Source organism: Felis catus, chromosome B2 (genome assembly GCF_018350175.1).
Source record: "Felis catus isolate Fca126 chromosome B2, F.catus_Fca126_mat1.0, whole genome shotgun sequence".
Lineage (NCBI taxonomy): Eukaryota > Metazoa > Chordata > Mammalia > Carnivora > Felidae > Felis > Felis catus.
The window spans coordinates 138941685-138967457 of record NC_058372.1 but is presented as its reverse complement, the minus strand read 5'-3'; the positions used below and the strand labels follow the sequence as shown (position 1 = coordinate 138967457).

General features: G+C 36.1%; 1 protein-coding gene across 1 annotated transcript in view; it reads right to left on the bottom strand.

The window, feature by feature from the left end:
* Window positions 1-25773, bottom strand: part of SCAF8 (SR-related CTD associated factor 8) — a 91410-nt gene that overhangs the window by 48215 nt on the left and 17422 nt on the right. Inside the window, 2 exon segments of the mRNA XM_023254520.2 lie at window positions 3849-3893; window positions 8060-8143. Of these exon segments, the coding sequence (XP_023110288.2) occupies window positions 3849-3893; window positions 8060-8143 (129 nt within the window).

Here is a 25773-nt window from a genome sequence, read left to right as displayed (position 1 = left end):
TGAAATGTACATATAAGGTGTATGGGAAAAAGAATGGATCTAAAATATCCTGGGGCAAAAGAATTTTAGTAACAAGTACACAAGTGAGAATCTAAAAATTTGTTTTCAAAACACTCTCTGGCCAAGTGCCCAAATCTTTGTGTAACCTACACCTGAGGCCAGAGGCCAGAGTAAACTTTCAAGTAGTATTTCTAGCCTGTGGAATACCATCATATATTGTTGATTTATCTTTTCATTTATTACTATCTCTCATTAATCTATAAATCCTTCACAGCTAAAACCTAGACTCACAAGTAACAGATTATCAAACTATTGCCAGACTTCTCCTTTCCTTGCACTGTCTATGGTGGGTGAAGGGACAGTACAGAGAAGCTAATATGTGGTGTTCTGGAGTTGGAGGATACCCAAAATTACAAGTTTAATATCATTAATTCATACTTCAAATTTTTCTTAGATCTCTCATTTGACTATATACATTGACAAATGGACCTTCTCACAAATTTGTTAAAATAGTACTTCTGACTATAAGCAATACTCTAATTCAGTGGTTTTACAAACTGGGTTCCATAGAACAAAGTATCTATGCAATGGCCTCAAGGGCTATGGGGGCAGAAAATAAAACTAGTGAAGTGAGCTTCTGGTTCCCTACCACAACCACTACTGCTACATTTTTACGTAAGTTTTATCTGTCTCCCACCCCCAATACTAAACTTCAAGTAAGAATAGGAAGGAGGGGCACCTGGGGTGGCTCAGTTGGTTAAGCAACCGACTTCAGCTCAGATCTCGCAGTTCATGGGTTTGAGCCCCATGTGAGGCTCTGTGCAGACAGCTCAGAGCCTGGAGCCTGCTTCAGATTCTGTGTCTCCCTCTATCTCTCTGCCCCTCCCCATCTCATGCTCTCTCGCTCTCACTCTCTCTCTCACTTAAAAATAAACATTAAAAAAATTTATTTTAAATGAACAGGATGAAAAAAAGTTTTCCTCTAGTATTAAAAAATTATATGCAATCTGGAACCTCATCAAAACTAAAAACTCTTTGTTCTGTTCTGCAAAACACCTGCGTGTTAAGAGAATGAAAAGACCAGTTACCAACTAGTAAACAAAATATTTACAAACCATAATACTGACAAAGGACTTACATCTAGAATATTAAGAACTCTGAAAACTCTATGGTAAAAAAACATCCAATTAGAAAATGGGCAAAAGACACAAAAAGATATTTCACTGAAAATGCCAAGTAATAAGCATGTGAAAGTATGTTCAATGTCATCAGCCACTAGCTAAATGCAAATGAAACCACAATGAGACATTACTATACACTTATCAGAATAGCTAAAATAAAACAAATCGTGGTAACACCAAATGACGGCAAGAATGTGGAAAATGGACGGATCATACATTGTTGGTGGGACTATAAAATGGTACAGCCATTCTAGAAAACAGAAGCAATTTCTTATAAAATGAAACATGCACTTACTTTCCCAGAGAAATGAAAACTTACATTCACACAAAAATCCATAGACAAATGTTCCTAGCAGCTTTATTAACAGCCCCCCCAAATGGAAACGACTCAGATGATGGGGTACACACACTGGGGTACATGCGTAGTACCATGGAATGTTACTCAAAATGAAAAGAAGGGGGAAAAAAATGAAAAAGAAGGAACCATTAGACATGAGCTCTATTTGGATGGATCTTAATAAAATTATAATGAGCAAAACAAGCCAATTTCAAAGGGTACATTTACATAACATTCTTGAAATGGCAAAATTAGAGACAGAGAACAGATTAATGACCCCCAGGAGTTAGGAGTTAGGGGTGGCTACTGGTGTAGCTACCCTGGAAAACAGTACAGAGGTTCCTCAAAAAGCTAAAAATAGAACTACCCTACAACTCAGCTATTACTAGGTATTTGCCCAAAGGATACAAAATACTGATCTCAAGGGGTACGTGCACTCTGATGTTTATAGCAGCATTAACAATAGCCAAATTATGGAAAGAGCCCAGATGTCCATCAACTGATGAAAGGATAAAGAAATGTGGTGTGTACACGTACACACACACACACACACACACACACACAGAGGAGTATTACTCAGCCATCAAAAAGAATGAGATCTTGCCATCTGCAACATGGATGGAGCTAGAGTATATTATGCTAACTGAAATAAGTCAGAGAAAGACAAATACCATATGATTTCACTCATATGTGGAATTTAAGAAACAAAACAGATGAACACATGGGGGGTAGAAAATAGAGACAGGGAAACAAATCATAAGACACTCTTAACGACAGAGAACAAACCAAGGGTTGCTAGACGGGAGGTGGGCTGGGGATAGGCTAAATGGGTGATGGGTATTAAGGCCTGGGCACTTGTGATACACACCAGGTTTTACATGTAAATGATAAATCAATAAATTCTACATGGGTGATGGGTATTAAGGCCTGGGCACTTGTGATACACACCAGGTTTTACATGTAAATGATAAATCAATAAATTCTACTATTACACTATATGTTAACTAACAAGAATTTAAATAAAAGTTAAAAAAAAAAAAAAAAGATCCCTAGCTAAATCCTACGCACAAAAAGGTTTAAGATGCACTGCTTTATACATCTGGAATGTCTTTGTAAGTTCATCTATTTATTGATTTTTAGTAATCCTGACACCCAATGTGGGGCTCAAACTCATGACTCCAAGATCAAGAGTTGCATGCTCTTCTTCCAACTGAGCCAGCCAGGTGCCCCGACATTTGAAAATGTTTAAAAAAAAAAAACTTTTAAAAGCTTTAGAACAGGGGTATTTTCCAAATCACCAACGTTTTTATTTCATACTGTGATTTGCCTAAAACACATGGCACACTTATTATTTTATTTTACCTTGTGTCTTAGCCTCACTTCACTAGTTCTTCATCTCAAAATATGTTTTACTAATACCGTTAAGTATTGAGAAACCAAGACATTAGATAAAAGCTGAATCACATAAAGGTTAATTGATTTACTCAAGGTTACCTACCTAGTTTAGTGACACAGTCACCTCACTTTGATTCACATATCCTTCTCTCGGTCAACTATTTTTAAGAAACACTGCTACCTTGCTGAATCCTTAATGCCATATACCACTGATTCTCAAACTGGTTGTGGTTACATCTAGGCACATGGACATGGGCAGAGTACAAAACCTAAATTCAATTACAGTAAAGTACAAACATAATACCATTTTTAAAATTTTAAGCACTATGTACTCCTGTCCCAAACTGTGGCATGAATAGGGCACTGATCACCAAGACTGCTTATAAAAAGCACTACTACATGTGTGTAAGACAGCCGTTTTCAACTTCATCTCCCTCTGCTTACCCTGGAAAATGGAATTTCAAGTCTACCTAATAAGATGTTGAGATGTATAATGTCCTAATGGATGAGACAAAATGAATTAGCGAAGAGAAGTAGCCGGTAGGCAATGTCTTCTCCACACCTTATCTAAAAGTCTTGCTATCTAGGCATTCTGCTTAAAATGACCAGAAAGAATTTCCTGAAAAGCTATAAAAAGCAACAAATTTAGGATGCTATTTAAAATCAATCATATGCACACCATTTTTTTCAAGTGACAGATGCTCACCATGGCACTGCAAATTGACAATAACATCTACCTGAATAAAAGCTATTGTTTTTAGAATTATACAAAAAGCACTACCATTTTATTTATTAATTAGAAAATAAGTGAAATCACTTTTAATAGCCCATCAAAACAATTTAAACTTGAGTATCTGATTTAAAAGAGTAGAGCACAAGGCATTAATCTAGAATTATAGTATATTTAGTGTATATATGGAAAACTATATACTTACTTTCTGAATGAATTTCTCAACACTCTGTACCACGTGTTTATAGAACTGAAAGAAAAAACATGAAGTGTACTTTTAAAATTTGTTCAATTAGATTCAAATTTTCCTGTTACACATAGGTTTAACATAGTTTCAAAGGTTTATCTAAACAATAATTTTTAATCATGAATTTTGAGACAAACATGTCACTCCCATTCATAAGCATGTAACTATGACATCTAATTAGTAAAGAATTCTTGACATACATACATACATACATACACGCATGGTCAGTACAAGTGACCCTTGAACACAGGTTTGAACTGTGTGGGTCCACTTACACGCTGATTTTTCTCAATAAATATAGTACTGTAAGTGTATTTTATCTTATGATTTTCTTAATAATATCCTATTTTCTCTAGCTTACTCAATTGTAAGAATATAGTATATAGTACATACACTGTATTTAATCAACTATTTATGTTACCAGTTAGGCTTCAGGTCAACAGTAACCTATCAGTAGTTAAGTTTTGAGGGAGTCCAATGTTATACATGGATTCTCGACTGTGTGGGGGGGATCAGCACCCCACCCCCCATGATATGAATTGCCAATTTATGTATCCAAAGTGTGTTAAGAGATACAAAAGAATTCAATCACGGTCCTTATAAAACCATACTTTCCCAAGTAGTTATGTTGACAGCAAAGTACTGGTAATAAGCACACAGGCAAAGGTATATTCTTACTTTCATGGAAGGGAAAGACCTCCTACAGTATCTTTAAATTAGGGTAATACTAGAAAAATCAAATAATGAATAGTATTAATAAATGAATACAAGGGAGTTGTTTTCAACTTCATTATCTCCCTCTGCTTCTCCTGGAAAATGGAACAAGTATATGTAATAAGATACAGAGATGTATTAAGTTCTCATGGATCAGCTAAAACAAATCAAAGGAAGTGAAGTAAACACACAGATTAAAAACGAGTAATGGGCTACTATCAATTATAAGAAAATAGATGTAAGTTTTAGAAACAATTCACCTAAAAAGGAATAAAACAAAAATTATAGATTTAACAAAAGGTATCTACAATTTGTGTGTAATATATTTTAGTTTATGGCAATTGCATATTAGCATATTTGTTTAAAGGACTTCAATTGTGCTTCTATTTATACTTTCATCTCAGGAATTATATTTTTAAGGGCCATCCTCCTAGACTGGAGAGACACAAGAACATTCCTCTGAACTGCATCATGAAATCCAATATTTATAAAATAAAAAATAAAGGAAAACCTCATTACTAACAGTCATCAAATCAAAATATCCAAATTTAAGTTTGGCTAAAATTTTCATACTATAAAGGAATAGTTTACTCACAAGTTTAAGTTGCTTAAGCAAAAAAAAGGAAAACAACTACTTAAAAGTTAGTTAAGCACTACTTAAGCATTTAAAATTAACATACAAAATATTAATTGCATACTGAATCATTGTTATTAAATAATAATTCTTCTGGAAAACATCTTGACAATGCTTCCTGCTTCTAGCCATTTTACTACATGTAATTCTGAGTAAAACTGCTTACTAAATTTTAATTCAAAGTTTATCAATTCACATAGGCCTTCTTCCCTAATAGGTTCATCTGTGAGATTTTTCTGACAGTGTGCAATGTTAACTGCCCATCAAAATAATCATGCCTCTAAACACTGATTAAAAAAGAAAAACAATGACTTACCTCAGTATGAACCACAGTATCATTTAAATCTGATTTAAAAGGCAGTTCAAATCTCAATTTACGTTATGTACTAAATGCAGTTTAAAATAATACAGTACTGCAAAACAACTGGTCTGAACTCTTAAAAAATGTCAATGACATAAAAAACAAAAAAAAAGCTGGGTCAGGCTGAGTGACAAGACAAATGTAATGCACAATCTTACTGGATCCTGAAATTTCTTGCATGTGATCAGTGCACTACATAATTACTTAGGAAATGTCTTTGTTCTTAGGAGAGTCAAAATCAAATATTTAGGGATTTAAGTGTTATTATGAATGAAATCTGAAACTCAAACAATTCAGCCAAAAAATGTGTTTGTGTGTGCAGAAACAAACCAAATGTAGCAAAATATTAACAACTGGCAAATCTAAGAGAAGACTCTGCGTTGCTCATTATATTTTGCAATATCGATGTTGAATTTTCAAAATTAAAAAATTTAAAGCAATAACAATAAATCAAAATAGTATAGTATATCAATATTTAGGTTCTTGATTAAGAGAAACGTGGATTCAAATCTAGCTGTATTTATGCTGACTATTGCAAATTAATTTCTCTTAGGTCCTCCCTACACCTGAAAAATAGAAATAATGTTGACGCCAATACTTACAGAGTATTTTAATTAAAAAGTATTCTCAGAGGGAAGGGGGTGGAGGGATGGGCAAAATAGGTGAAGGGAAGTGGGAGACAGGCTTCCAGTTGTGGCATAAATAGGTTATCAAAAGGTACAGCATTGGAAATATAATTAATGATACTGTAATAGCAACGTATGGTGACAGATGACAGTTACTCGTGTTGAGCACAGGACAAGGAATAGAGATACTGTATCACAAAGCTGTAAACCCGAAATGAGTACATTATGCGCCAACTATACTTTATTGAAAACAATTTTTAAAAAGTATTCTTGCTCAATTTACATAAAATACATCAATTATTTTCACAGAATAAAAATGGTAATAATATACATGTTTGTACACTCTCCAGATCATGATCATAAAAATCAGATCACAATGTAAAATAGGATAAAGAAAGTCCAAGAAACTAAATATTCTATACTAAGCCTATCAGATACCCTGAAAAATCACTTTTTTGGAAAAATTCTCTTGGCTAAGTGCTTACTGGTCACTGTCCTTATCGTTATCACCTCTTTGGTTTTCCACATATAAACAGGGATTTTAACTATAATGATGTAAGAAATTAACTGTACATCTGAAAACTAAGCTTTGGCCATCAGAACACTGAAAAATCAACTATGTCAATTTTTTCCTAGTGGCAATTCTCTCTGTAAATAGGAATTTGTTAAATCTAATAGATAATACGGTTATTCAAGGACAACTTATTCAAATAATTGGTGCTTCTGGTTATGGCTGATGTTCTTATTTATAGTAGGAAAACATATCACCAAATATCCACAGGTTGAAACCTACTTAATTAAAAATAAGCACTCATTCATTCTCAATTTTAACAGCTTACTAAAGCAGGGAGTCTTAACTTTGGGGACAAGAACCTCTTAGAAAGAGGTGTCTGGTTGAACTTCAAAAGGTCCTTAAGGCCAAGAAATTTTATGCAAAATTTTGTGCATCTGTATATTTCTCTACAGAAAGTCCAACCTTTCTCTGAGATTTTCAGAATATCCATGAGTCAACACAGATTGGCTCAAAACCACTGTATCAGAGCAATGGCGAAATGCCTGTGGCCTCTACCCCCAGTTCAAATGTCCTATAAACAATAAGGCTCAATTATTTTTCATAATGTCTCATTTTCAAATATATAGAATTAAAAAAAAACATAAATTTTTATTTAGAAACCTTTTACCAAGATTCTGTAAAGTCGGTGTGACAAACAAGAGCATAAACACATTCTCCACAATGTGGCCCTATCTTAAATCTTGCTTATGAAAAGTAAAGAAAAATGATAGCTTCAAGTTCATGGAAGAACATTTATCAAAATGTTAAATGTTTAGCTCTAGGTAGGCGAGCTAGCAGGTGATAACCAGATTTTCATTTTTGTGTTTTTCCCCAAGAACACTTATTAACTCTGTAAAGAGGAAGAAAATACACAGTTGACCCTGAAACAACATGAGAGTTATAGGAGCAACCAACTGATTGCACAGTCGAAAATCTGCACAGAACTGTGACTCCCTCAAAATTAAGGACTACTGACCAGAAGCCTTACCAATAACAAAATGTTAACACATATTTTCTGTATGTATCATATACCATATTCTTACAACAAAGTAACCTGGAGAAAAGGATATGTAATTAGGAAACTCCTAAGGAAGAAAAAAAAAATCCACAGTACCTGCACTGTACCTATGAACAAAAAAAAAATTCACATGTAAGAGGACTGTGCAGTTCAAATCGGTGATGTTCAATGGTCAACTATATAATCTTTAACAATTATTCCTCCTCTAAAATATTAGTATAGTATTTTCTTCTGAAAACTCAAGTGTAAAATTTATTACTCACCTTAATAGCTTTGATGGCAGCCTTAGTAATTTGGGTCATTTTGGCTTTAGAAATGGGTGGTTTATAGTCATTCAGGGAATACAACTGACAAAAAAAAGAAAAAAAAAAAGAACAAATTTTAAATACAGCAAAACTAATGGTCTCTAAGCAATTACAGAAAATTACCAAACATTTCCATTTTTATAGTCTCAATACAATCAAAGTGCTGGTTTCTTTTAAAAATCAAGTTCAACAACATTAGCCATCAGAGAAATGCAAACCAAAACCACAATGAGGGGGGCACCTGGGTGGCTCAGTCAGTTAAGCATCTGACTCTTGAGTTCAGCTCAGGTCATGATCTCAGGCACGGTTTGTGGGATCAAGCTCTGTGTGGGGCTTTGTACACAACAGGACAGAGCCTGCTTGGGATTCTCTCTCCCTCTCCCCCTGCCCCTCCCCTGCTCCAGCTTGCTGTCTCTCTCTCTCTCTCTCTCTCTCTCTCTCTCTCTCTCTCTCTCTCTCAAAATAAAATAAACATTAAAAAACAAAAACAAAAACCCACAATGAGTTACCACTTCACATTTACTTGATTATAATCAAAAAGCCAGATAATAACAAGAGTGAGCAAGGATGTGCAGAAACTGGAAAGCTTATACAATGCTAGTGGGAATGTAAAATGGGGCAGCAGCTTTGGAAAATGGCTTGGTGGTTCCTCAAAAAGTGAAACATAGCAATACATAATATGACACAGCATTTCCACTCCCAGGTATATACCCAAAAGAACTGAAAATAATGTTCACATAAAAGCTGTACACAAATGGTCATTACATTACTCATAAAAAAGTGATGTAAAAAAGTGGAAAACCACCCAATGTCCATCAACTAATGAATGAACATAATATGTTAAAACCATTCAGAATATTAGCCATCAAAAAAGGAATGATACGTGCTACAAAATAGATGAACCTTGAAAACATTATACTCAGTTAAAAAAACTATATTAAAAAGACCAGATATCACAAGATTCCATTTATATGATATATTCAGAAAAATCATATCTACTGGTGACTGCCTACAACTGGGGGAATTTGGAAGAAATGATATGTTACTACTAATGTGTACAACATTGCTTTTGGGTAGTAATAAAAATATTCTAAAATTGATTGTGGTAATGTTGTACAGTCATACTAAATGCCACTGAATTATACACTTCAAATTGGTTAACTGTATGGTATATAAATTATACCTCAAAACTTTTTAGAAATCAAAGGATTTAAGGTTTAGCAGTAATCCCCCACGCCAAAAAAAAAATAATTTTGTTTTGAAATTTCTCATATAAGCAAAGGATGATAAAACTGCTTAGAGAGAAAATCAGTTAAAGGTGGGAAAATCAGGGGGCACCTGAGCGGCACAGTAGGCTAAGCGTCCGACTTTGGCTCAGATCATGACCTCATAGTTTGTGATTTCGAATCCTGCATCAGGCTCTGAACTGATGATGCAGAGCCTGCCTGGGATTCTCCCTCCCTCTCCCGCAATTGCTCTCGCTCTGTCTCATAATAAATAAATAATTTTTTTTAAAAAAAGGTGGGAAAAATCAGGCAGTGAAAAAATAACTAAGCTTAAATGAATACTGATTAAAATTTACATTGTACTCAGTGATGCTAAGATTTTAACTATAATGCTACAAGATTATTAATTTCAAGTCTGAAAACTAAGCTTTGGCCATTTGAATACGGCCAAAATAAATCTGAACAGACTTTAAAAGTAACTTAAACAGAATGTTAGTCAACTGGCAATTTAGGGAGTCCTCTACAGGTTTTGCTTCATCTATCAATGAATTCTACTGATTTTTACCCAGTTTCCCCCATATTTGTCTCCTCTTCCTACTCCTACCACCATCACAACCACAGCTCAAATCACTTTCATCTCTCACACAGACAACACCTCTAAATGGATGTGCATGCCTATCTTTTCAAAAACTAATCTGATCAGTTGACTAATACCCCTTAAAAGGTCAATGACTTCCCATGCTTTGAATAAACACATGGTTCAATTCCTGTCTACCTTTCCAGTCTCATTTCGCCCCATGCTCCCATCCTGAGCCCTTTGCTCTAGGCACAATAGTCTTTTTTTTCAGTTTCCTGTCACAGAGCCTTTAAAACGGACCCATTCCCTCTATTTGGAATACTCCTCACCATGGCCTCCTTGCCGGTTAATGTGCAGTCATACATCTTAGTTTAAGCAACACCCAATGAGGAATCAGCCAGATCAATAATCCCCTTTCATGCTCTTACTGTACGAAATTCAGCTCTGAGGCACTCATCATAGCACTCTGACATTTATTTGTTGACCATTTAACTAATACTTGATTTTTAAAAGAACTGTCACAAATGACAGTAACACCAAGGACAAAGAATGTAAGTTCCTTTAATACAGTTTATGTTAATATGACATTAATGGTACAAGAGCTGTTCAAGCTGAAATCAATTGTGAGGCATACAAATATCCTTCCGTTGAAGTACCCACCTGTTGATGACACTGCCACCCATTAGGGTCAAGATCCCATCAGATGATATAAGAAACTACCTCTGTCAAATTTACAGGAATTTTTTTAAAATATTTATTTTTGAGAGAGAGAGAGAGAGAGAGAGAGAGAGAGAGAGAGAGAACGAGCGAGCACAATAGGGGAGGAGCAGAGAGAGAGGGGAAGACAGAGAATCTGAAGCAGGCTCCAGGCTCCAAGCAGTCAATGCTGAGCCCGACGCAGGGATGGAACTCATGAACCGTGAGACCATGACCTGAGATGAAGTCAGTCGTTTAACCGACTGAGCTGCCCAGGTGCCCCTCAAAGGGAATTTTAATATATTTCTGTCTTCAATTCTTACCCATATGCCAGTCTACTCACCAGGTACAAAATAACATCAACACATTCTACAGTGCTTACACCAAGCTGTATATAAAAAGTAAAGGTCAATTTCCCAGAATTTCTCATAGGCTCTGGCTGCTGCCTGTCTGAGACCCACTCTTGCCTTCTCCTACAAGAGAGTAAGCTCAAAAATAGAAACTGTGTCTTTTTTGTTTAGATTTTTCTCCTTTTCTCCAAACTGTACCTTCAGTATCTTCAAAAAATAAATATTTGTAAAGAATAAATTAAAATGAATACACATAAGACACAACATTGTACAAGCTTTGCACAGAAAGACCTGGATAGAAATTCCAACTATGTCACCTTATTACAAGTTGCTAAAGCTCTGAAGTTTCATTTTCTCATTCACAAAGTAGAAACTCATTTCACAGAAACATCACATATAATAAAGCTTTTAGAACATATTAAAGTTACCCAACAAGGCTAGCCATTATTAAAATTAAAATCCTTCTCTCTGGTAGATGTTCTCCATCTAAATGAACAATATGAAGGGGTCCATCAAACATCTATTCACTCCAATACTTGCAAGTCCATTCTAAAATAACTTCTATTACTAGGGAGATGAAAACGCATCAGGTTCTATGCGTTGACTATAGATTGCATGTAGCAAAGGTGACTATACATTGCGTGTAGCAAAGCCCCCAAGTCTCAATCAAGTATTCGTCCATATCACAGCACACCAAAGCTTCGTTTTTTCTCTTTGTGTGTGTTGAGGGCTGGAGGGTGAGTTAGGGGACATGCAATTTAGACCTATAAAACATTTTTAAAAGGCATCTTTCACCAGACATCTCCTCCCCCTTTTTAAATGCAGCTACTGCAGAAATTTAAGGCAGTACTCAGAGAAATACTGATAATAAAGTACTTTTCCAAGGCTCACTTAATATATACACTTCTGACTAACCATTATTCTGGATTCTCTAAAATCTCATTTCTTTATTAAATCTGATCATCAGAATATGGACACAGATCATTTCATTTAATTCCCCACCAAATGCCTTTACTAAACTGTAAGTACACTGTGTTTTACCAATCTGTTAAAGAAATTATCTTTAACCCCCCCCCAAAATCCCTTATGCAAGAATTCCCAAAGTATTTTCTCCTTGAATACAGAAACAGGATAATGATTCAGCTACTTTTCATGTGCTTACTTTTTTAATCAAAAAAAAAAAAAAATTAATGTTTCTCCCATCCTGTGGCTTGGCTTCTAAGTGAGCCTGCCGATGTTTCTTTTACTTGTCTGAACATAAATCTCAAATGTCTATTGACATCTACTTCTGTGCTATATTTAACTATTAGTTTTACTGGATCTAAAAATAAAATGTATTTTCATGGGTGTCTAATTTTGATAAGCTGCTTCAAAGTTCCTTTGAAGTAGGTGGAATATAAATTTATACATTTAATGAACTAATGTGAACTAAGCACATGACTTCAGAGACAGCTTGTCATTATCCACTTTTCCTTCTATTCAACTTCTATCTCAATTTAAGTGTTCTATATATTTCACTGTTGTCAATTCCCTCAACATCAAACTCAATCCTCTAGGACCTGCATTAAAGACTATTTGTTGAGAATTGTACGATTATCACTACAACATTCAGTATTTTAGAAAAAGAAAATAGTGATGAAATACACTATCAGACCATTCAAAGCTTTTAAAAAACTTCTATAAATAATCCAATGTATATCAAGAGAGTATATTTAATCTTTAAATCTACAGGATATGACATAATGCATGACAGACAGTAATAAACCTGTAATACCCAACTGATAACTCAATTCTGCTACAATATTGCCATTAGGAAGTGCCAAGCTTCATTTCAATCCTCATTCTAATCAGAAATACCAATCCCTCACCAAAAATTGGCAATGTTATTCTCCCTGTATTCTCAAAATGTGATCTGGTTTTATACTGGAAAATGTTGGAGAAGAATGAAAGTTTACTCTGGGACTTTTTTTTTTTTCCATTTGCCTGATGATTCCCACCACTATGCTTGGGTCAGAAGATCGGGGCTGCATGCACTCTAAGCTTGGGCTCTCTAGATATCCTGTTTTCTCATGTATATGTTTTAATCCTACACATCAATTTTTTGGGGTCTGGCTGGCTCCTTGCTATAGTGTTTTCTAAAGTCTAAAGTGGCTGCTGATTCCTGTTAGTTTGTTCCATCAAATTATTCCCTTTGTTAAGACTATTTTAACTTTTCTAGGGCTACTGATACCTGCTGTGTCTGAAAACCAAGCTTCTTCCCCTCAAACGCTATGTTCCAATGTTATTTAATCTCATGTGACAATCCTTTATTTATACAAACTCTCCGTATCTGTCTGACCTCTGACTGAAATGAAGTCCCAGTCTTGACCTGTCCTTTCCTTTGGCTACTCAAGACTTATTTACACAAAGACATTAAACAATAGCCTGGGTTTCAGTCTAATTAATTCCTTCCTTATGTTTCACTCCCTTCAGGAACTTGTAGGCACATCAAATGTATTTTTTAGATACGAAAACAACAACTAATCAAATCAGTTTCTAATGACTTTAATCAAGTTTTGAGAAATTTTTTACCTACACTGAGATATGTGAGTTGCTGCTGGCTGCTTTATTTAGAATAAAGATCTTTAAAGTTGCTAGCTGTCAACTACTGATTAGGCCAAGGAATAGTCACCACAGTAAGTATCTTACACTCTAAGACTACATGGTCTCTTATCACACTACTCAGCTCTACCCCTGTTGCAAGAAAGCAACCGAGGACCAATTCACACATGAGTGGGCAGGGTATGTTCCAAGAGAAGTTACCTACAAAAGCAGGCCAACTCTGAACTTGGGCAATGTTTCTCAATCCTAGAACTGTGCACTTTTTTTTTCCTTTTAGATAAACACTGCAATCTCATGTCTCTGGAAAGCATATTCATGTCCTCCTTGATCCACCCTCTTCCACACGCTGAGTGTGACTCATCACCCAAAACTTAACAAAATGTTGTACTTCATGCTGTTATTTTAAGGGAACTCACTTCAAAAACTTCAGTGCCTTTCCCAATTTGAGCATAGGTATTACATGAATTCTATCATTACCTTGGAAGAGCCCAAAAAAGAACTTAACTGACCACCCAGGAGAACAATCAAATTTAGGTAAAATCTTTCTCATTTACAGGTTAATTGTTAAACCTTCAAGGGTGTGGCTCCATGATCAACGGAATTAACCCACTATGTAAACCTAAAATAACTAAAACAGTGATCAATCCAATCCATCTTTCCCAACAATGGTCCTTTACTGCCTTGATAGTACTAGTTAGAATCCCTCAAATCTCCAAAATCAGAAAATCAGAAATTGTGGAACACACACAATCCTGATACTTTAAATTCAAGACAGCAAGCTGACTACAGACATTTTTCTCCTCTTCCTCCTATTAGGGGGACAATAAAGGAATACAATTTTAAACAGGTAAAAAACAAAACAAAACAAAAAACAAAACCTCACAATGAAAACAGAATAGGAAGGGGAGTATAATCAGCAAACAAGATGTCACAAATTTACAAAAACTGGAAATATTATTAAGGGGATTAGTAACTGAGGACATAAAGAGGAAACCACAAGCCACAGTACACACAGAAGATACACGCAGAGGAAAATAATTTGTCCTGCCTAATTCCAGAGTCCCACCACGCAAAATTGAGGTATTAAAGACAGCAAGAGCAACACAATTGAACTAATACCTCATCTATTCTTGCAAAAAGTCAATAACATCTAAAATCGACTATTCAAGAAACAGTATTACAAAAATACTGCTTAGATACATGAACGTAATCAGCAAAGGAACTAAAGTATTAAGAACTAAAACATTTTTCTCTTTGGAGGATCCAGCGTAAGGTGAGAAGGATGAGTTTCAAATAAAATTTCTTTTGTCCTTAAAAAAATTACATGCCTATGTTACTTTGAAAAATATAATAATCATATTTTAGTGCAATCTTGTTTTAACTATACTTGCCACAATGGCCCTCCACAGTATCTCTCCCCTCAAAATTCTTATGTTGAATCCCCAACCACTAATGTGACTGTATTTGAAAATAGAGCCTACACGGTGGTAAAGTGACATGAGACTGTAAGAGTGTAAAGTTACAAGAGATCATAAGACTGAGTCAACAGGACTAGTGTCATTAGAAGAGACACCAAAGATCTAGCTCTCTCACATGGCCGTGTGAGGGGGCCACATGACTACTAGGACCTGAGGTAGCTGGTAGGAACTGAGAGCAAAACCCCCCAGCCCATAGCTAGCGAACTAACCAGACCTCAACCCTATAACAGCAAGGAACTGTATTCAGTCAGCAACCTAAATGAAGTTGGAAGAGAAACTCATGTCTTGAATGAGAGCATCCAGCCTAGATGACACCTTGATTTCTGCCTGGTGAGCCCATCAGCAAAGGCAGCAAACTAGTGCTTGGGTCATGACCCATGGAATTTGTAAAATAAATCTGTGGTCCTTTAAGCCACAAGCTAAATTTGTGGCAATGTGTTACACAGCAACAGAAAACTTACACAGTTAAAAAAGCTGTAAATGATTTTTCTTCATTATATCTTGACTGTATAGATTTTTTTAACTTTCGCAAAATATTTTTGTGAAAGTTATTTTTGTAATTCAAAGTCAAAATTAAAATGAAAAAATTTCCTAAATAACTTGAAACGTAAAAAAATAGAAATTCAGTGTTTTGCATATAGGAATAAAAAAGTAAGAGACTTGTTTCACTGATAGTCACTTTAAAGAGATTATTCTCCAACTGTAATACCTGAGAACGATTACTTTACTACAAGGTTTACTTCAACTATATCCAAAATTTGTCACTCCCTAATATACAAGTTCTCCTCTCCTATATAGCAGGATCTTCCAAATTATTTTTTGATTTGAGATAAATATTAGATACAATGAAATATTAGATACAGTAAGCATGTACCGAAGTAACATAAAATCAGTTGCACTTGACATAGCAGAATGTGACCAGAAAGTAACAACAGAATTAACAGTAGCAGATTCAACACTAAGAAAACGCAACATTAAAAGCATGTTCTAAAAGAATAATGTGACCAACAGTGACTTTATACTCAGATTTTTATTTTTTTACATTTATTCATTTTTGAGAGAGAGAGAGAAACAGCACAAGCGAGGGAGGGGCAGAGAGAGAGGGGGAGACAAAGAATCTGAAGCAGACTCCAGGCTCTGAGCTGTCAGCACAGAGCCTGACACAGGGCTCAAACTCATGGACCGTGAGATTGTGACCTGACCTGAAGTCTGACGCTTAAATGACTGAGCCACCCAGGCGCCCCAGATTTTTTTTTTTAATGTTTTTTATTTTTGTGAGAGGATGTGAGCAGGGGAGTGGCAGACAGAGAGGGGGACACAGAATCTGAAGCAGGCTCCAGGTTCTGAGCTGTCAGCACAGAGGCCGACGCGGGGCTCAAACTCACAGACCGCAAATTCTGAGCCACCCAGCTTGACCAACTGAGCCACCCAGTTGCCCCTACCTCAGATTTTTTTAAGTAAATTTCTTTGTAACAAATGTTTGAATGAAAACTATACATAAGCTTGGGTTATTTCCATTGAAGTAGAAATATTCTTGAACAATCAGGACTTTTTAGAGCAAAAGATATGTTACAGATGTTCTGCCAGGCGCCCCAGATCAAGCTTTTAACAAAGGCACAGCTCCTGATTTTAAACTAATAATGTGCCCGTATAAAAATTTCCAATGTTTTGAGGTGACTGGATGGCTCGTCGGTTAAGCATCCGACTTCAGCTTAGGTCATGATCTCACGGTTTGTGAGTTCAAGCCTCGAGTTGGGCTCTGTGCTGATAGCTCCGAACCTGGAGCCTGCTTCGGATTCTGTGTCTCCCTCTCTCTCTCTGTTCCTCCCTCACTTGCTTTCTCTCTGTCAAAAATAAGTATTTTTAAAAACTTTTTAAAAATTTCCAATGTTTCAAGTGCATCTTTGAAATAAATAAACCATATGTAATTGAAACATCACAGCACATAAAATCTAAAATGTTATAAATCTAAAAATCAATGAGCAAAATTAAGAAATAATCTTTTCCTTTAAAATATAACCTTAAAGGCTTTTAGGCTTTAAAACCTTTTCTGTGATTATATTTTAGTACAGAAAAATTGGAAAATATTTTAAAAAGCCCAAAGATGACAGAAAATGCAAATTCTCTATAATCCAACAATTCATTACTCAATCCAAAAATACTCATTAGTGCCAGGCACTATGGATCCAATAGAAGAGACTGACAACATTTCTGTCCTCATGGAACAGACAGCATGCTTCTCGAGACAGGTAATATTCTAACAAACAGTTTGCAAAGTAAAATTAAGTATACAACGAAAGTAATTATTATTTAGTGAAGGGTATGCAAAACTATACCTCTGTCAGGATCTCAAATCCAGAACCCCTTTGAAAAAAAAAAAAAGTGGGGCACTTGGGTGACTCAGTAGGTTGAGCATCTGACTTTTGATTTTGGCTCAGGTCATGATCGTAGGGTCCTGGGATCAAGTCCTGAATCACTCTCTGCACTGAGCATGGAGCCTACTTAAGATTCCCTCTTTCTCTCGCTGTCCTCTCTCTCTCCCTTCTCTCACCCCATCTGCCCCTCTCCCCAGCTCAAGTATGCTCTCTTCTAAAGTAAAAAACAGAAAATATAGAAGTATAAAATATTATCAGGAAAAATGATGCCTATTTTCTTAAAATTATAAATGTGAAGTACACAAACATCTGTCTAGTAAGATCAAACCTACACACTACGCTTTTGGTGAGGCGGTGGGTGGCTTAGTCAGTTGAGAGTCCAACTCAGCAGCTCGCTACTGTTAGCCTGTCAGTGCAGAGCCTGCTCAAGATCCTCTGTCACCCTTTCTCTGCCCCTTTCTCATATGCACTCTATCAAAAATAAATATTTTTTAAAAAGCCAGAATTTGATATGTATGAGTGCTAATAACATAATTATCATGACAAACATAAATGTTTACATGCTTTGTAACTAAGTATGCTTTCTTATGGGCTAAAGTATTTTCACATAAATAATTAACATTGTATATTACCAAGGAGAACATTCTATTTCTCAACCATGGCAGGGGTCTAAGATTAATATTATAGTTTTGAACACTCTTATAAAAAGGAAGCCATTTATTTTAGAATCTAACTTACAGTTTAAAACTGTGTTAGTGGGGCGCCTGGGGGGGGGCAGTCAGTTAAGCATCTGACTTCGGCCCAGGTCATGATCTCAGAGCTCGTGAGTTCAAACCCCGCATCGGGCTCTGTGCTGACAGCTCAGGGCCTGAAGCCTGCTTCAGATTCTGTGTCTCCCTCTCACTCTGCCCCTCCCCTGCTCATGTGCTCTCTCTCTGAAAAATAAATACACTAAAAAAAATTTTTTTAATAAATAAAACTGCGTTAGTAACAAAGAAAAACTATAATCAACTCTCCCCCAAAAACTACTACTTAAAAAACTAAATTTAGACAACAAAAATTTATTTGCGTAGTCCCTTAATTCAATACAAAAATTTACATATCCTTTCCAAATTCTTGGGATAAAGTGGATAAAACAATACTCTTGGGGTGCCTGAGTGACTCTTGATTTTAGTTCAGGTCATGATCTCACATTTGTGATATTGAGCCCGGAGTCAGGCTCCATGCACAATGTGGGCTTATTCTCTCTCTCTCTCCCTCTGCCCCTCCCCTGCTCGCACTCATGCTCGCGCGCGCGCTCTCTCTCTCTCTCTCTCTCTCAGACAATGACAAAAACCTCTTAAAGTGGTATACCAGAGTTGCAGTGAGCCAAGATGTAGCAAGCCAATACAGCCTCTCTCCCCCACTGAGTACAACTAAAAATGCCAGACTAAACACACAAAGGCAACCTGAGGCTACCTGAGGACTGAGAAGTAAAAACAAAAGGAAGCTGACCGACCAGAAACTGGAGTAGAATAACCAGTGATGGCAGGGGAAGGGACTGAGGTAAATTTCATATTGCTTTATGTTGTAAATAATTGTATTATCTACAGGCTTCGATCCCCGAGAGTAGGCAGAATCACTGCAGCCAATGCTAGAGGCAGAAACACTAGAGGAAACCCCTCGTGTCCAGCCAGAACACTAGGTAAAAGGTCTCTTCCATGCTGCTGAGCTGGGCATCAGGAGCAATCTTCTTTTCTTCCCCCCTCTCATTTCCCCCTGGGCCCTGCGATGGGTTGGAGAGAAGCAACTGTTGCCAGCACCTAAAAACCCCCCAAAGAATAGCAACTTCCAGATAGAGGAACTAGGAAAAGGAGCCTTTGTTATCCAAAAAGTATGGTGAGGAATCCCCATTTTTTTCTCTCACCACTTCATCTCTGAAGGCTCAACATGGAGAGAAACCTGATTTTTTGGCCAGAGAACAGAGAAAAGGATGCCCTGGGATCTAAAGAGAGTATGGGAATTGCACAGAGATCTGAGGAGGATCCTCTAATTCTGTGCAGGAACTTAAAAGCCTTGGGCTCATTCTGGAATTGTGTTTGCGTGAAACAGGCCCAAAACAAACCCAGCAAAGGCTCTGAGAACAAAAATCTGTATAAACCACTAACTCCTGAGTGGCACATGCTTTGAGTACACCTAAACAGCAAAACGCAAAATGCTTGTAAGATGGAACTGACGTTAAAACCACTACAAAAAGGGAAGACAGAAATTGCATCCTGAACCTAACCAAGCTGAATGCCTGCTAAAGAAAACAAATCAACACTCTTAAGATGATTTTAATAAAGTCCTACAATATAATACTGAAAATGCCCAGTATACAAGCCAAACTTCCTGGACATACAAACACACACACACACACACACACACACACACACATGCACGCACACACACACCAGGAAAACGCTCAAGTGAAAGGATAATCAACAGATGCCAACCACAGGAAGATGCTGATGTTGGAATTATCAAACTTTAAAGAAATTATAATCATCTCCAATAAGGCAAAGGAGCAAATTCTTGAAATAAATGCAAAAACAGAAGTTTTCATCAAGGAAAGAAAAACTACAAAAAAGAACCAACTGAAAATTTGAAAATTTTAGAACTGAAAACTAATGTCTGGAAGGAAAAGGTAGTATAGTGCTAAATACAAGAGCTACAAAATGTTTATGAGTGACTTCATATATTTTAAGAAGCAAGTCAGAATCATGGAATTTTTACATTTTTTTAAATGTGTATTTTTTTTGAGAGAGCAAGCGTGCACAAAAGTGGGGCAGGGGAAGAGGGGGGCGGGGGGAGGGCAGAGGATCCAAAGAGGGCTCTGTGCTGACAGCAGACAGCCTGATATGGGGCTCGAACTCACAAACCGCGAGATCATGACCTGAGCCAAAGTCAGACACTTAACCAACTGAGCCACCCAGGCGCCCCCACATCAACATTTTATATAACAGTTAAAAAATGTTCAAGAATAAAAATTTAGTAAGGTATTCTAAGAGACATTAAGTTAACATACATACATTATTAACATAGAAATATGGAAACACCTAATATATTACATGACAAATATAAAATATTTGTAATAACTAGTTTTATAAATGTAAGAATTAAATGTAAAGATAAGAAAAACATTCAGAAAAATATGTGTTATAACAACTGAATATAATTTATTAGGCACACATAATTTTCTTACAATTAAACAAAAGTCCTAGCACACATTCCTTTTTCTATTTCATGCATTTTTTTCTTTTACTTTTTTTTCAAACCATAATTTAATCAACTAGATGAAAACTTTTTCATGGTAATTCTAGTCCAATTAAAATAAAACAGAATAAAATAGAAAATAATGAAGTACACACTGACTAATCTTGGGTGAGACTTGTGTCCTGTTATATTTACATATGTGACTATTGGCTCATGACACATATTAAATTTCTTCTTTTTTTTTAATTTGAGAGCAAGAGAGAGAGAGAGAGTGCGCACGAGCAGGAGAGAGGAGCAGAGGGAGAATATCTTAAGCAGGCTCCATGCTCAGTGTGGAGCCTGACATTGGGCTTGATCCCACGACCCTGGGATCATGACCTGAGCTGAAATCACGAGTTGGACACTCAACCAACTGAGCCACCCAGGTGCCCCCACAAATTATATTTCTTATTGTGGGTTGTAAAAATTTTTTGAGACACTGTTCTAGCTAGCCCACAGTCATAAGTAGAAGGTAACACTAAAATTAATTATAAGGAAAGTAAAACATGATTAAATTCTCTCTGGATAATTCTTGCCAAAGGCTGAGTCTAAAGTGCAATCTCTGTTTTATTTTTTTAAAGACAGCAAATACCTAGAAATGTAAAAGACATAGTGATACAAAACTCAGACTTCTTCCTAGTTGTAATCAGTAAAATGGGAAAATGGAGTTAACTTTCATATCTTAAATCACACTGTGCCACTAGTGATGTATATATCCTCCTGCAACTGTTACACACCCTGCTTATTACCTTCACAGCAATCTTATCACAAGGGTAAATTTATTTGGTAATAATTTGTTCTCTGTTTAGTCTGTCTGTCTGTCTCTATCTACCTACCTACCTGGCTATCCATCTTTCCATTCATCCACCCACTTTGGAAAGCACTGACCTCACATATTGTAAACCTTCAATAAACAGGAACCAGTATCAGTATCCTTTATTTCATATCCTCCACAATGTCTAAAATAGTTCCTTGAACATATCAGGTATCCACATATATGCAGATTCAACTTTGATCAAGCAGCTTACTGGGTTCCAACAGTAATCAAGTAACCAAATACAAATCAGCAAAAATTTATCAGGCTTCTTCATATTTAAATTCACTCAAATGAAACAGATCTATTTTGCTCAAAGAAGTGGAATATGAAAACCACAGGTAAAGATATACATTTATTTTTCCCCCCTGAACTTCAATCTTTCCAGCCTTGGGCACCTGGGTGGCTCAAGTCTGTTAAGCATCCACTCTTGGTTTTGGCTCAGGTCATGATCTCATGGTTTGTTGAGTTTAAGCCCCATGTCAGGCTCTGCGCTGACAGTGTGGAGCCTGCTTCAGATTCTCTGTCTCCCTCTCTCTCTGCCCCTCCCCTGCTTGCTGGCTCTCTCTCTCAAAAATAAACATTAAAAAAAAAAATCTTTGCAGCCTTTTATTTATAATTCTATGCCAATATTCATGAAAATAAGAAATTATTTCAAAGCAGAAGAATGCTTCACTCTGAAATAATCCCCAATATCATTTACAATATTATATAATAATCATTCTTCTATACAATTTTCAAATTGACTTTCAGAGTTAATCATCACCACTCAATATTCTTACTCAGATCAATAAAGTCTTATTATCAAGGTGTTATCAACTAAAAACAAAGAACTGAGAAATACCAAGCCAAATTCAACCAATTAATAGGTAAAAGCCAAACAATGATTTAAATATAATTAAACCAACAGTCACTGACTAGATCTGCAGATATGCACAATATTAAGCCCTTAAGAAACCAAAAAAAAAAAAACCAAAAAAACAAAAACACACACAAAAAAAACAAAAAACAACAAAAACCTTGAAGAACTTCACCTCAAATATGTAACAATCTACTGACATAGAAGGGGAGGTCAGTGACATACCATTACTATGACATAGCAGATTCTTAGCATTCTGAAATTCACCATGGTCAGCTAATTATCCCTAATGTCTTTAAAATGTAATCACGGGTAATTCTGTGAAGACACTAATTTGAGGTGTGTATATTAAAAAATTGATGTATGGGAAAACAATTTACGTAACTATTAGTGGCTGAGGATCTTTGTTCCTCTTCTCTCAAATTCTCATTTGCATTTAACAGAGGAATAATATACTAAAGTGGTATTTAAAATTGGGGGGACCCATGAGAAACTGAAGATTTTGCCTCATGAAAACAAAACACATGGCATAATTTAGTGCCAGGATAAAAAATGCTACATTCAAACAAGTGAAATGTATATGCATTTGCTAACAGAGAAAAGGTTTAGTAAAGAAAACGGAAGTGACATGCGCTGACTGGAAAAAGAGAGCATTTCTGTTAACAGCTGTGCTTCTGCTTCCACACTATTTACATTCATAACACACTCATCAATAAATCTCTCTTTACAAATAGGAATTTTCAAGAAGGATTGGAGAAGAGGGCTATTTCCTAATGGGAATGCATTAGAATATCAATAGAATGCTGTGCTTTCCTACTGGAGAATCAAGAGGAGCAAAACAATAAGACACATAGATAAGAATATATAATGCATACCTTCATATATTACTATAATGTTCCCATTTCATAGTGTTGTGTATATACGATGTGTATGATAAGCACACTTCTACATTTACTTATAAATATCTTATTCATTTCTAAAATATAGTCTTATAAAAAGCCTGAAACCCAGAGCTAAGAAGTCTGCACAGTTGAACGCAAAGGTAATATGAAATGTTTTTAAAAGTGTAAAGCGATTCAAGCAAAACAGTTGTCTGAAAAGATTAATGTAGTAAAAATTAATCTAATAATATAAAAAGACTTAGTTCTACAGTAGGAACTAGAGAGAACAGAGAATAGTAAATTAAAAGCCAACTCAAAACTAACTATAACAAACCAAGGGGGGGACATAATGAGGACCTGGACTAAAGTATCAACATTTTATTTTTATTATTTAATACTAAGAATAAAAAGGAAGGATACAGAACACATTTTTAAAAATAACTCATTGGATTTTATGACTGAGAAGATATAAATGAAAGAGGCACCTAGGAAAATTCCAAGTTCTCAAGTCTGGGTATTTGGGAGTATGATTTTACTACTGACATAAAGAGGAAGTCTAGGTTCAGGCTAGAGCATCCGGGGAGGACGGAAGACTAGACTGTAGGAAAAGCAAATAAAAGCCACGTTTTGAAAACCTGCATCAGAGCTATTCCATCACTTTGTAAGACAGGAATCTGAAATAGCTAGCAGCTTCGTTCTTGAAACATCTCTTAATCGTACGCAGTTACCTGGGCAAGAGGGTCAGAACCCTGTCATGAGACAGGTGGAAAAGAAAAACCCAGTCACAATATTTTCTCTAACAATGAATAAGATGTGGCAATCAGGGGAAAGTGAAACATACCAGATGGGTGATGTCAGTCACAAGACAACATAACACAGAATATTAGTATTCCCATCAGGCCTCAGAGATGTGGCATATTAGAATGTGAAAAGGGGGTCCTGTATCTATGCCGATGGGAAAGTAGACTACGTTGAACACACAGACAAAAATAATGTGAGGCAAAAAGCAACAACAATCACAGCTGATAACACTGTATCTCTGAGCGACCAGAACAAAGAAAAGGCATAGAGTCGCAGATTTTTCTTTGGCCACTGTTTGGTACAGGCTCATTTCCAAATATGTATAGTCTTTCCAGTTCCTAAGGGCAAGAATTAAAATATTCTTTTATATAAAATGAGAAGAAAAAAAGAGAAAGTCTAAAAGAAGTTTGTGGAAGGAATACAAGTTTGGATTCAAGTGATAACAATATGATTTCATGTGCACATGGATAGAATATACCTAAAAAACATGAGACTGAATCCCAGAAGAGAAAAGCAAAAATACAAGTCATTCCTGAAGAGATAACAGTTAAAGAAATAAAGAATAAATACCAAAGACTAAGTATCAGAGAGAATAAGAACAAGAGCCTACCAGGCCTTCGGGTGAAATGATTCCAGAAATATGAGCAACAAATATACAGAATTAAAACAAGGGACAGGCAGTAGCATGATAAAGAAGATAGTCATAATTACTTTTCATATACTTTGTCAATTATTAAGTACTATCATAAATGCTGTATCACTTTTATCTTCAGAATGACACATTAATATTGTTCTCATTTTATAGCTGGATAAATTTAGGGTAAGTAACCTAACTCAATTCAAATTGGTAGTAAGCTACAGAACCATGTCCCAAACCCAGTTCTTCTGCCTATCCAGACGCTCGGTTTCCAAAAACCAAACAAAAAAGCCCACCAGCCAGCCACCAACTAAACATACACAAGTGACTCACTGAGTAAAATGGTAGATGCTTGTGGAGACGTGCCATTGAATAGCATCAACCTAACGAATAACCAAGAAGACTTTGATCAAAAGACAACAGATTATGAAGCTTATGCATCTACTGACCAAATAACAGCTAAACAAATTTCATTTAAATATGAATTTTAAGCAATCGTCAAATAAAGTTTAACAATCTTCCAACCTTTAACAAGGAAGCTCACTCTCTAAAGGATTTAGTCAGGGGCACCTGGGTGGCTCAGCTGGTCAAGCATCCAACTCTTGATTTTGGTTCAGAATTTCATGGTTCATGAATTCAAGCCCCTCACTGGGCTCTGCACTGACATCACAGAGCCTCCTTGGAATTCTCTCTCTCCCCCTCTCTCGGCCCCTCCTCTGCTCATGTTTGTGCTCTATCTCAAAATAAATAAATATTAAAAATAAACGTGCAGTTGATATATACAAAATGTGATCTCATTATATTAATTAGCATTGAAAAGTAGTAGTATCATTGGGTGCCCAGGCGGCTCAGTTGATTGAGTGTCCAACTTCAGCTCACGTCATGATCTCACAGTTCATGGGTTCAGGCCCCGCGTCGGGCTCTGTGCTGACAGCTCAGAGCCTGGAACCTGCTTCAGATTTTGTGTCTCCCTCTCTCTCTGCCCCTCCCCTGCTTGCACTGTCTCTCTCAAAAATAAAATAAAACATTAAAAAAATAGTATTATTATTAAGATAGACTAACTCCCTCTTTCTCACAAAAGCTAAGAAACATAGTATTTTGGGT